Source organism: Meleagris gallopavo, chromosome 3, assembly GCF_905368555.1.
Source record: "Meleagris gallopavo chromosome 3, MGAL_WU_HG_1.1, whole genome shotgun sequence".
Taxonomy (NCBI): Eukaryota; Metazoa; Chordata; class Aves; order Galliformes; family Phasianidae; genus Meleagris; species Meleagris gallopavo.
Window position 1 is genome coordinate 27305966 of NC_139406.1, and position 13864 is coordinate 27319829.

The following is a 13864-nucleotide window of genomic DNA, read 5'->3' on the forward strand; positions in this document are numbered from 1 at the left end:
CGAGTAGCACACACAGTAAAGAGTTTTATACAGTCCTTGCTTCACGTACACAACTTCTATTCAAGTTTAAGGGTGACCTGTAAGGACTGCTAAAACTTATGTAAATTCGACTTTGCATGACAGTACTAAGCCACCAAGTTCACTCTGGAAAACTCCCCCATCAAAGTGAAATGTTTTGTGTCCTGTCAGCAACTGTTGTTTTGCAAATCCTCCCTCATCCGTCATAAGATGTTATTGAGACATATGGTTTCACACACTACCAAGCAGCTCAGTTTTGCCAACGAACAATAATGCACAGAACAAATACGTGTAGAAATCATTAGATCTTCTAATTAAAAGAAATGTTATTATTTGCCACTACTTTTAATGAAATTGAGTCTTTGCTGTTCACAGAAGAGGCTTGGAAAAGAACCAGATCCTATTAGCACTCATGCTTCAAAAATTTTTTGCAAGTGAAAAGACATTACACCTTCACCAATATTGACAATCTCTACTGTATCTAAAAATCTAGTAGGATATTTTAGACTAGCATAATGAATCTATAGTTACATGGGACTTAGATTATGCCACTACAAAAACAGGTGTTATTACAAAAAAAAAAAAATTAAAAAATCTCCATTGTGTATAAGCAACATGGAGTCCATAGCATACAATTAGCCATTTCTGATTTCATCTACTAAAGGGCATTGGCATGAATACACCCTAATCCTTTCATTACAGTAGTTACATTTGGAAAGCTTTATAAGAAGAAGTATTTAGGATATTCATCATTAAATCAAACAGACACGTACGTTGTAATGGAATTAGTAATTCCAAGTAATTCCAAAACCATCCCAAAATTAAACAGAAAAAGCATTTTATGTACACAGAAATACGTGAAATCCCTTCTTAAGTAACTATATCTCTGCTTATCCAATATTCTTTCAAGGTGGTACTTTCAACGCCACTGTATGCTTGCCAGTTACCCTAAGAACAATATGCTGAATAAATTATGACCAAATAGGAATTACAAGGCTATTATATGCTATTAAGGGGCTCTAGTAATATTAAATGCCAAGAAAGCAAAGCCTGAGCGGTTGAGATGTCACTAGAAAAATCTCAAATGGAATTTAAGTTCGCCTGTTTTTTTGTGTTTTTTTTTTTTTTAATGTCCTTTTATTAATGCAAATTAAAAACCATTGGCCTTATTAGCTGCTGCTTTATTCTTTTTTTTTCTTTTTTTTTTTTTTCAGCAAGTTAACTTCAAAACTTTTCAGTGAAATCAGTAACAGAAGATGAATCAGACATAAAAGGATTTTGGGTGGTTAAGGGTGTGTCACAAGGTCTTAATTAAACATCCGAGGGAGATATCTGAGCCAACTTACACCAGCCCAACTAGGTACATCCACAGAACGCAGAAGGAAGACATGTAGCCCAAGTCTGGAAACTCAATTGCCTCATATACCTGGCTAGCCTAACTTACCATGTTCTCATTAGCTTGGGCCTCTCGAAGTCATACCCCTCTGTGCTTTCCCTTCAATAAGCCTGACACGTATCCTTATGATGTGCTTACTCTCATTTTGGGGCCTGAATTCTGCTTCTGGGCATGCTGAGCACAAAACTGCTGAGAACCCACGCTCCTAACTTCTTGCCTAAACTCCTAACCTCCATCAGGATCCATGAAGTTGGCAAATCTCTGTCCTCATCAGCAAGGACTTAATCCAATTAGGCAAACCTAGGAAACCCAGCTCCACACAAAACCGAGCTGCTGGAAGAAGCAGCTGTTATATTTCTCTCATGTCTCATCCTCTGCACCCATCTACAAAGTTCATCGACTCTGTAAGAACATGGGAAATCCAAGTTCAAAACTTTATTCTAGTTGAGAAGAGTTAAACTTCCATACCTCCAGAGCAGAATGAGATTATCATCTGCTCAAACACATGAATGTGACTTTAGGTAGACTCAACTGAGCAGCAAGCATCAGCCATTTGGTTTCTCCAGTTCTAGCTTCAGTGACTTATTTGTTGGATCTAACATCTGCTTAGCATAAGACATACAAAAACATCTCTGGCGCTGGCACTGTAACACATAGTTGCCACCACACTTAAGTTAATTTGTTGTTAGTCTGAATAGTTAAGCTTGCTCTTGGTCTCTCCTTCTGAGTCACTGAATATTTGGATATCTTTACAAAAGGATGCTTCCCACATCAAGAATACCTCACTGCTTTGTTCCAGTCATCTCTAGCCCAGCCAGTACTTTGGTTTACATTACAAAAGAAGAAATAATTCTCTCAATAATGGTCCTGAGAGAGATAGATTGGCTGCTGTCTCTAAATGCACAGAAGGAATCCCAGACTTTGTTCTTTCACATTTTGGCTAACAATGGTAGGTGGCAGTTTTATAAAGTAAAAGCCTTAAACTCAAGATTTCATTCTGAGTAGAGGCAGGTAGCAGATGCACAGGTTGGCCAGACTTTAATGCATAAAATTGTGTACTGATTTAAGTGGCTTGAAAACGCAGAAAATTTGACTCTGATGCTTAGATTTAGTGTCCAAAATAACTAAAATTACTTCCTTCAAAATACCCTTCAAAAGCCACTGGAGGAACAGAACTTTCTAAGTTGTCCTTTCAACAGTACAACTGCAGAGGAAGAGACACAACTGTAGCTTTTCTGTTTTGTTTCTTATTTTTTTTAACAAGCAGGTGAATTGTAGTGATTATATCAGAGTGCATTGTGGTTATTTTGCTCTCAATTGTGATATTTTATGTAAAGGCATCCTCTGGTGACCACTATGTGACAGACCTTAATTTAGTAAAGTTTTTCTTGCTGCAAAAAATTATTTAGCAACGTGGCTTGTACAAAACCAATTCTCAGCAGAGGAATGGAGGGAAAAAAAAGTTCAGCCAAAATGATTTCTTTTTTCTTTTTCTTTTTTCTTTTTATTTTTTTTAATCAAATGATTTAAGTCACTATTGCTTACTGAAGGAGGTAGCTAACAACAGACTCCTGAATGCATAAAGTTGGCAGTCCTGTGGCTATACAACCTAAGAAGCACAGCCAGAAGATGGGTCAGCCAACACCTCTCTTCACAAGAGTCTGTTTTCAAGAGCTTATAACATTATGATGCTTTAACCATAGCTGGTGAGACTTCCCATTCCAGGTGTCTGCCTCTGGCTAATTTTTATTTTATTTATTTTTTTTTCTTTGAGCCAAAGTAGTTCAGCTGGTTCTGAGAACCAGAATTTTCTTTTACACTCCACATTAACTACAAGGACGTTTTCTTTGAAGAGAAAGACTTTGGAAGAAGAAATTGAAGGCTGGTGTCAAGCAGCCACTGTTTCAAGCTCATCTGCTATCACATACTGTTAGGAAAATTTAAAAGTATTATCTTAAATACATGAATGTATCCACAACTTATATAATTGAAGACAATGAATCCTCTAAGTGCACACCATAAAAGGAGGTGGGAAATGCTGCATCTTTTCAGCAGATGTAATTCTTGCTGAGAAACACCAGCACAATCTACCTAATCCATCCTTCTGCTCAAAGACAGAATCAAGTGTGGGTAGCTCATTCTCAAGACATTTCTAGAGGTTTTGCAGTATCAGGTGATCAGGTGATAAATATGTCACAATTGCTTTAAAAACCTACTCTGTTTTGAAATTTTCATGCAATTAGATTTTTTTTCCAAGTTAAATTTTCACTGTGATGAAGAAAATTACTTCTCCCATCCTCAGTGGAAAAGGAGAAAGCAAGGTGATCACCATATGTAAGTTGAATGCCAGTTACAAGCAAGCTAAATCTAGCAAAGTTCACCTCATCAGCAAGAAAAGTTCAAACTTTTTTTTTCCAAAGGATGGAAAGATGTAAAAATGAAGCTAACTGAAGTTACTGCTGTCATCGTGACCCCTACCCTGAGTTATTTGATATTTAATGAATTATTTTTCTTATAACCATAAGAATAGGTGCAGATACAAATCTTTTTTTTTTTTTTTTTTTCCCCTGAGTGTCATGCTCCGGCATCTAGCTTCTTCAACTTATACACATCTTTAACAAAAGAATGGTGAGGACAGACCAGTCTGCTGTAGTACTTAGATGACTCTCCACACTAATGCTGGGATTTATATTTTACAAACAGAACCACACGAAGCTACGTTTCAGTTGCTTCAAAGCCAGATCACAAAGCTACGTCTTGACAGTGTGGTCTAACTCTAACTGTTAAATGCTGTAGAACTGTTGCAGGATTTGACCCTACAAGTACCAATAAAACACCCTAAGAACTGCCAAGAGACCAAGGAACAAGCAAACAAAAACAAGACTACAAAGTGAATGCAACTTTCAGAAATGAAGAAGTATTAAAAGTTGATAGCTACCTACTTCCATTTATATACAAGGACAATATTCTCATTGCTGCAGCTGTTACTGCCTACTGCCCTAAACAGTACCTGGCTACGTGAGGTCAAATCCTGAACAGTGGACAAGACATTCAGTTATTGCTTGACACCCAACATGGTTGAGAAGTAATCACATTTTCAAATTATGTTTGTGTAACTGTACTTGATCCCTCTCCAACCACTTCTGAATTGGGAAAGTGTATCACGAATGCTCTAGTTCCTGCCAGCTCTGAGGCATAAAAGTTATAGTACATGAAGAGCAAACAAGGCCCTAAAAAGATGAATAATGTATATGTATGTAAGTTATTCATAGGGAACATAACTGTTTCTACCATTCAAAAAGTGACTGCCAAAGTTACGAATGTATTAGAAGTCCTGATGATTTTTTTTTCCCCAAACTTAAAGGCACTATCTTTCTTCTGAAAGATAACTTTGCTTCCTGTACAGAGACTAGAACAGAAAGCAAAAAACAAACAAAAACACCTCCCCACCCTCCTTTCCTAAAACAAACCATCAACTACCCCTAAAAACAGAACCGAAACAACAAAACCCCTATATATATCCACAATTTCTCTACTATCTACTTGAAATCTAAAATTACTTTTTTTTTTCCTGGATATTTTTAATCATGAATATATATAATAACAGCCACGACAGCTCCATTCAGCAGCAAATTTCCAGATTACCTTCTTTGCTGAGGTTCACTGATTCTGTTATAAGACATTCAAATACATACCCAAGACTAGATTTTTTATTTTTTTTATTTTTTTTATTTCTTCTCTAAGTACTGACAAAAATGTTCTAACACTGGTCTGCTGGTTTGAACTAGAGAAACCTCGTGTGATAAGACTTTGTGCTGAAATTTCAAATCCTCCGATAAATGTTCCTGGCCGTACTTTTAAATATTTTTTCCCAAGCTGATTTATTACATAAGCAAATTCCACATCAGAGATACACATCGTTCAGCACTTGGAATGTGTTTTTTCACTCTTGATTTATGAAAACACAAAGGCCTCTAAAATAAAAACAGCTAATTTTAGAATTGCATTCCAAGTATCAGGTTTCATCTTGATCAACTGTTTACTTGAGGACAGTGACACCAAGTGGCAGAGATTACTCACACTCCCTCTTCCCAGCTGTTCTAAAATTCCAGCTATGAGACCATATACGGTACCCAAAAAAGGAATATAGTTAACCCTTCTGCATCTCCCAACTGCTTTATCTGTATGTTGTATTTATAAGCAAGTATGTTTCAATTGCGTTTGACTTGTGAAAAGATACTCTGGTTCCTCTACTTAGCACAAAACAGTATGTATTAAAAGCATAGATTTCTGCTTCATTTGCAATATACTGTTAGATTTCAGAACCACTAAATTGTCTACTGATGCATGCCATAATGAATTGTTGTTTTTTGTGCACTGCCATGGACAATTCTTCCATTTTTTACAGTCTCTACAGTGTTTAATTCTAATTTCTTTTTGCTCGTAGTCTAAGTGTACTTTCACCTCAGCACAGCTGTTGACTTTCGCATCTTGACTTAGAAAATCTGATTCTTCACCAGCAATCGAAGTTATTTTAATAATTCTAACAATAATTACAAAAATATGGAAGTGATGACAGTTTGGTTTATAAAAAGAGAATATAACTTGTGCTCAAATAAATACCAAAGATCTCTTACAGCTTTATTGCACTCCTGCATATTGGTCACTTTTCAGACAACAAAGAAAAAAAATAAATATAGAACAGAGTCATTATTTTTTCCACACATTTTTCCACAATTCAGTGCACATTACCTCCATATAACAGCAGTAAAAGGATTTAAACTACGAATACCAACACACTCATCCTGCCCTTAATTCAGCTGTACTTCATCAGTTGCCTATCTCCATATAGGTAAGATTTTCCTGATCCTTTCACTATGCCAAAGGTAATCTTAGAAAGACAATACCAAACTATTTTCTTTACAAAAACTACTCTGAAACTTGAGTTTTGATTCCTGCACTACAATGAAAAATGCTGTCAAGATGACCCAAAGCAGTAAAAGAAAGCAGACTTGAGGATACCAAGAAAAGAAACCTTCCACTGGATGACACGTAGCTAGAAGAGCTACCTTATTTCAGTTAATTTTCTTCTGTACAATGAGATCTAAACGTGTATTTGACATATAGACCGCCATGTAAGATACCTCTTTGCTTGAGCAAGGATATTCAGTTCCACTGAAGCATATATAAGTGAGATTATCTTTGAGCAATCAGGGATTGCAGTGACTGAGTGGTCTCAAAGCCATGTCTATAAGCAGTCACTAAAACAAACTGTTAAAGTTCTGGAAGTATCTTCATTGGAATTTTCATTTGAATTTTATCTTAAAGTAATACAAGTGACCTATGCCAGCAAGCTATGCCAAGTTTATAGTATTTTATACTTCTTTTCCAAGATATACAGTTGTTAATATTTTTCTTGAAGCCCATCTAATCTGTTTGAAGGATGGACATTCTATGCTGCTGAGAGGATCAGCTAGACTAGTTTTATACATTTTTCAACTAATTTTAACAAAAAAGCATCAATTTAAACTGAGCTATTTCAGTACGTTCATTTAAGTATGTACTTGTAGGATGTCTTGGTAGGATCAGTGCTTATACAAACAGAAGTGTCGAGCCAGAAGTGAAAGATGTATACTCTGAACAATGTCTATATTGTTCTTGAAGATTAATGGCTCTTAAAAGAGAAAAAAATCTGTATTTGTGTAACTGAATACAAAGAACAGCTTTTCTACCATTTACTCCAAGATACCTTTGCTCTCTAAGCTATATTGATTATGCTTTTAAAAGGTTTTGACAAGACAGATTTTTTCATAGAAGAAAACAGAAAAAAGGTCTTCAATTGTGATTTGCCCTATCCAATTCCCTACAAAGATTAAGAGATGTCTCTCTTCAGAGAAGGCACCACACACAGGTGGAAAAAACAGTTCAGAGTATTTGAACTACCTTCTTTATATCCTCACTTGGAATCCCTTTTCTTCTTCTTCCTCCTCTTGTCTTAGCTGAGACAAAGAAATATACAAAGGCAGTGAATACAAACCACAAGCAGGTTTTATTTTGGGGGAGCTCATGAAGTTTTTTTTCCTGTACTCTATCTCGTATGTTTCAGTTACCGATGTGATCTTTACTACTGGAACTTTATATTACCAGAAAACTTAATAAAAGTTTATAGTTCTTCCATACAGTGCCACCCAAATTCTTAGTGTCATATGCAGCATTCTTAATTCTGTATTCTTTCATCATGAAGGTTTCACAGATTTGAAATTATGTGTTTTTTAATCTCACAGTGATTTATCCATTTTGCCCACATCTGATTTCTTTTATACGATCCTTTTAAGTTTAATTTGGATTCTCCTCTTTCACTCCTGTTCCATTTTTTCCATGATTTTCTGTAACTCTTCTCCTTGACTCGTGAATGTGCATATTTTATGGACCATTTTCCAAATATTTGTTTGTGAAATGGGAATTCAGAGCTGAGCCACACGTTTCAGGCTTCTATTATGTTATCAACATGGTCTTCTCCAGGTTTTGAAAATACAAGGAAAAAGAGCCAAGTAATTAAAAAAGCAAAAAGATACATTCAATTCATTATGGTTACAAATCCATCAGACCAGCTTTCAAAAATATTTAAGATTCACACTTCCTAACTAGAAACCTAAATCCTTTAATAGCCTGTCAGGAACTTAAAAACCTTCCTAAATGTGGTTCATAGGATTTTTGTACCACAAAAACTATTGAAGTACATAACAAAAACCCTTATGTTGTTAGCAGAGGTTTAAAACAAAAAAGTAGTCTCCATCCAGAAGTCACTCAAGAAACAACTAGAATGCTGCCATGCAGAAAGTAGATATGTAAAGGAATAAAAAAAAAAAAAAGAGAAAAAAAAAGAGGTGTGGTTCCCTAGAAAAAAAAACAAATGCACAAAACAGTAATGAAAGCCAATCCTAAACATCACTGATAAGGCTTGCATAAGGCAGCATTCTCACCATCTTGCAGGCACATCCTTGGTTAAACCACTTTTTGCTCACAACTGCTTAGAATATTACTTTGAAAGAAAGTTTTATGGCTTAGGTAGCTAGAGTTTAATTGAAGAAAATGCACTGCATTTGAAGACGTCAATTGTGAACTACTAACTAAGCTAGGAGGAAGTAGGTTGCATCTACTTCTACTTCGCTAAGCACAGGGAACAGCCAGATTCTGGTTATTCAAATTGCTGGATCTAACAGGAAAGCAGTAGCATCTACAAGCCACGTTAGTACTTACATCCAAGCTTCCTTCACTTGTAGATGCAGAACTAAAAACATCCTCCTCACCATAATCTCTGTTCATCCTCAAGTGTTCTTCTGTCTGTAACACAAACAAGTATCCTACAGAGCAGTAGCAACGGAAAGAAAAGAGCAAAAACATGCCAGAGCAAAGCACCAAACCTGATCACAGAATGAGGACAAACTCCCCTGTAGCACTAGACTGATTGCTGATAAGCACTGAAGGAGTCTGCAAAATTTCTCTGAGGTAGGGAAGCCCTTAAGAAATTCATTAGCAGGAATATAAAGAATTTTGTTTTTAATATTATAAAAACAGAACAATGCTAAGGCAAGGAAAAGGAAAACAGGTAGCAAGCAGGTCCTGCAGTAACAGCAGCCATGTTGCCAGTTTCCACTATACCTACACAGACAGATAGAGGAGAAAGCAGAGAGCTTCTTCCTCCACACGTCAAAGACAAGACTGCTTTTGCATCCTATCAGATACCCTCTCAAGATCCCATGATCATCTGTACAAAACCTCTGGACTACTGGATTGTTTAGCAGTGCCTATTTGATGTGGATGTAGCCTCAGGCACACAACTATTTCGTATCAAAAGGCATGGAATTCTGCCACTTTTATGTCTTTATGTCAGTTGCAGGAGAACAGAGGGTAACTGATCCAGAATAAAATTAGAATGGACTGCAGAAGGTGATACCTGATCTGGCACTAAGCCTGTAAGCAAAAAGTTAACCTACAAGATATTTTCAACCAATTTGCATCAACCATGAGAAAAGATCTCTGTTTTCATTCTGTGCGATGGTATTTTACATACAGTTGGAAAAAAAAACAAACACAGAAGAGTTCAAAAAGCTGTATCTAGTGCATTGTCATCCCATGATTACTGCCTTCAGTGAGCTGAGAAAGCAAGAGTGTGTGGGTATGGAAATCTGAGCATGGGGCTGCAGAGTGGAGTGACACCTGATCCAGGACATTTTGCAAGGCGGGCTAATACCCTCTTCTTCCCTTGCAAAGTTATCTTACCCGTAAATGACTGAAACCCCACAGCACGTCTTCAGTTCAAGACTTCAGACAATTCTTGCTATCAGCTAGTTCTAAAATAGAGACTACATATGACCGCATGCAGTGATCCTATATTTGTGTAAGTGCATACAAATGATAATGCAAACAAAGAAAAAATAAATAAGCAGAACCAACCAAAGTCTTGCAAAGGACTGAAATTTCAACCAAGAAACAGTAAAAGCAACTTTGGAAGAGACATTCTGGGCCTTCACATGTCCTGAAACCACAGGACATCTTATTGTACAATCCCTTCGTAAACCTATTAATTCTGTCTTAAAAGAAGTTAATGAATTTGCCCCAATTCTGCTAACTAAGTATCTTCAGCAGTTTCAGCTGTAAATCTGCCATAACACAGTCACATCTATCATGGCCACTTAATCTGCCATAACACAGTCACATCTATCATGGCCACTTACCATCTTTTTTTCCTTTGTATGATATGCTATTCTTCAGTTTTCAGTAATTCTCCCATCTGTTTGGGCTCAAACTACTAGAGTACATACTAAAAAGGTAACAATGGTCTCCTTGCAGCTCTAAACAAAATGGTAGCTAAATCTCTCTTCTTCTACTCTTCATTTGAAACTAAGAGTCCAATAAGGAAACCATTAGGAAAAATCAATTAACTTGTCAGAGCTACCAGCAAGACTTAAAGCTGAATATTAAAGATTCTGAAACTGTTTCTCCATATTTGTTTCTGCACTTCCCACCATCTCTCAGGACAAAAATTACCTGCAGATTATTAATAGACTTCCAATATTTTTAACATCTATTAAAATATGTTTTAAAAAGCAACCTCAGGCTATGACCTCTTATTTTTTAACAGGTATGAAAAAGAGAGTTGGAAGAGAGGGGGGGTATAGAAGCATAATAAACTTGTAATCCTAGCTGTGAGAAACCCATTGCAGTAACCAGAGCACTGCCACGTTTCACAGCAACGTTTTCCAATGTTGCAAGTGCAATTATTTTACAAGCTAAATCTGATCTGCCTCTGGAATTACAACTCCAAGAGCACACATTTCATACTGAAGTTCAGTAACATGGAAACAGATGGAGATTCATGATCCTTGAGGTCCCTTCCAATCCAGGCCATTCTGTGACCAACTACCATGCAGTAAACATGCTATGCTCAGTTCCTCCAGAGGAACTGCAGCGCCATGATATGCCCTTAGAGTTCATGTTGAGCTTGTTTGTGAACTATATTCTTCCAGGCAGATGCAGCATTATTGCTTAAGTTGTGCTTTTGTTCCATACTAAATGGGAAATACTTGCTTATACAGGATAAAAACACCAAAACTAAGTCACTTTCCCATAAAATACAGCTCTGTTGTGTACTTTAAACAACATTAAGAATAGCTCAGGATCCATGTCAGATCAGATATTTCAATATGGTAATTCTAGGTGTTGATATTGGAAGACACTGCCTGGCAAAATAACTCCAAATTTGATCATAATGAAAAATGGTGAGAACTGAAAGATTCTGGAAAGCTTATACAGTTTTAGAAACATGACTGAAACTGTAGTACCAGTCCATCAACAAAGCAGATATTACTTAGTACCAGGTCATCCAATTTCACTGCAAAAGCCTTGGAAGGTTTTTAAACTCAGACAAAAGAAAATATGTTCTTTGCATATGCTCGAGTGAGACCATTTTCTGTATTTAATTTCTGTAATGCAGAGAACATATTTTTCAAAAAGCATCTCAAGAAATTCTAAATCTCTAAAATACATAGAATGCATAAACATTACTTTCCAGTTTTCCCCTTACAAGGATACTGTCACATCTTCTGTAACTGTATAAGGTTATTTAGATTTAGCAACTGTACAGTATCTTGAGCTTAGTTTAATAAAGTTTTTTACATCAACTTTCCTTTCTGAAAGTTTAAAAATGTCTGACATGCACTGTAGCAGACACTGATCCTCCAGAATGTATTATTCCTTTTAGTACAGCAAGTTATTTTTGGAGTCATCAGTTTTGCTGTTGCATTATTATCATCTGTAAGTCTGCACATACCTTATTGCAGATATACATGATTTAAAACAGAGTATCACACATGCACAGAAAAGTTAGAAATATCTAATGTGTTCTATAGTACATCACTTCCTTCATAAATGTTTTTTTCCCCCTTCAGTCTATGCACTACTAACTGGACTAAAAGGTAACAAGCTTGAATCTCCATCTGTACTGATTAACCATAGTTAACACATCTGCTGAAAAATGACTCCTTAGAAAAAGGAAGAATCAACATTAATCAAAATCAACAATGACAAAAACAAACAAACCCTACTACTCACAGCAAAATATACATGTAAAGAAATGGATTTGCTTTAGCAAAGCAATACACTGATGAACACTTACCTTGCTGTTGCTTCTATTAGCTTTGAAAAATCCCAGAAATCCTTTCTTTTCTTTCTCTATTGCATCATTGCTTAGTGAAACACTTCGACTTGGCTCTGAAATAATTATAATAGAGTATTTTTACATTTCTGAAACAATGATCAGTATTTTAACACATCTGGGGTTAATGCTGTACTTTTACGAGTTAGAGATTTTATGAACTGCATTATCTGAGTAAACGCCAGATCCTACACTTTATTTTCCATCAGACTTTCCTTTGCTCTGAATTTGTTCCAAAATCTGGAGAAGGGAAATGGAATAATGTCATAGATTTTCGTAAGTTTTCAATTACAACTTAGTAACCCTCAGGACTCTGTGATCACTCTGTCTCCCTTCAACATTCCCAATACTAGCTGAGTTGGATAAGCAATGTGGATAAGGTCACACATTACAGAGAACAACCATTAGTTTGATATTCAATATACAGACTGTAAAACACTACTGTATTTTTGACGGCCACTGCCTACTGCTAGAGATTTTTCCCTCTGCTTTCAAGTACATCAGAGTACCCCCACTAGCACAAAGAGTTTGCAAAAAAAAAAAAAAAAAGTTACATTCTCTTGAAAATATTTATTTAACAATTAGTAAGTGTACAAAATGGCTTATTTCTTGCAAGAAATTAAAAGTCTACTTCACAAGAAACCCTCATCCCAGAATTCCTGTGAATTGAGTTGCATTTCACACATAGCACATGATTTTCATGAAGGATCACTTTGCACATCAGTAATTTCAGCTGTTAGAAGGTGTTAAGCACATACAGTAGTTCAAAGCAAGGCGCAAGAGTGAAGGTGGTGAACCACTAGGAAAGCAGGAAGAAACTATCCTTAAGAAAGGCTGCAACTCCCCAGCAAACAAAGAAACAAAAAACCAAAAATTATTACCTTCCTCAAATAATGTCAAAGCTCATTCACCAGAAACTCCTGGTTTTTTTTTGCTCAGGGCTGGGCTACAATTGGATATGGATCATGATTCCCTTACTCATCTATTCAAAAAACAAGCAGTAATGACTAAAGGCTAGCATAAGCCATGTCAGTAACTGCTGATCATCAACAGTTTGATGGAAATCCAAACTAGGATTTTAAACACTGCATATCACCTCAAAACAAGAAATCTGGATAATTTTTATTAAATAAATAGAGTAGTTATGCACTCCAGTGTGATGCTCTGTATAAGACTAAGCCACAGCACACATGACAAAGGAGTTAGCAGGAAAATCACTGGCTTCAGCGAAGCCAAGAGCCAGCAGGCCCTTAGTCAGTGATATCCTCTCCATGGCTGTCACTGTCTACTGGAGATGGACTTCAATCCTGTAAGTTTATAGAAATTATCCACTGCTTTATTTTCATTGCATTGTGTTTATTGGTAACACAATGATGTAACAAGTCAAGCATACCTTTCTAGAGGATAATTAACAATGTTATATAACAGACTCAGTAAGGGAAAAGGATATACTAAACATATATCTTTTCTGTTTAACAAGAAGCAGAAACACAAATGTAATCTAATGAAATCATGTCTATTGTAGCAATTCAGAAGTCAGCGTCTACCCAGAGTTATGCAATGTGTATGCACACATTTCAGTTTGATATTAAAATGTTTCATTACAAATAAATTAAAGTTAGTGAAAGATCTCACAGAAGTCAAAATATTCTGCCTCTGCTTCTGTAAAAAGTTGGAATCTAAAAGACTCGAAGCATACTGTGCCATACAATAGTTAACTGACAGGATTTGTT

The 13864-nt window shown here is 36.2% G+C and overlaps 1 protein-coding gene across 7 annotated transcripts in view; it reads right to left on the minus strand.

Annotated features, from left to right (window-relative positions):
- COBL (cordon-bleu WH2 repeat protein) overlaps positions 1–13864 on the minus strand; it is a 160343-nt gene that overhangs the window by 85586 nt on the left and 60893 nt on the right. For 6 of the 7 annotated variants that reach the window (XM_085220502.1, XM_085220501.1, XM_085220504.1 and 3 more), the window contains 2 exons: positions 12093–12187; positions 8675–8758 (listed from right to left, as the gene is read on the minus strand). In XM_085220502.1, the coding sequence (XP_085076628.1) occupies positions 8675–8758; positions 12093–12187 (179 nt within the window). The remainder of the gene's footprint in view (positions 1–8674; positions 8759–12092; positions 12188–13864) is intronic. The other variant, XM_085220507.1, reaches the window with a different exon arrangement.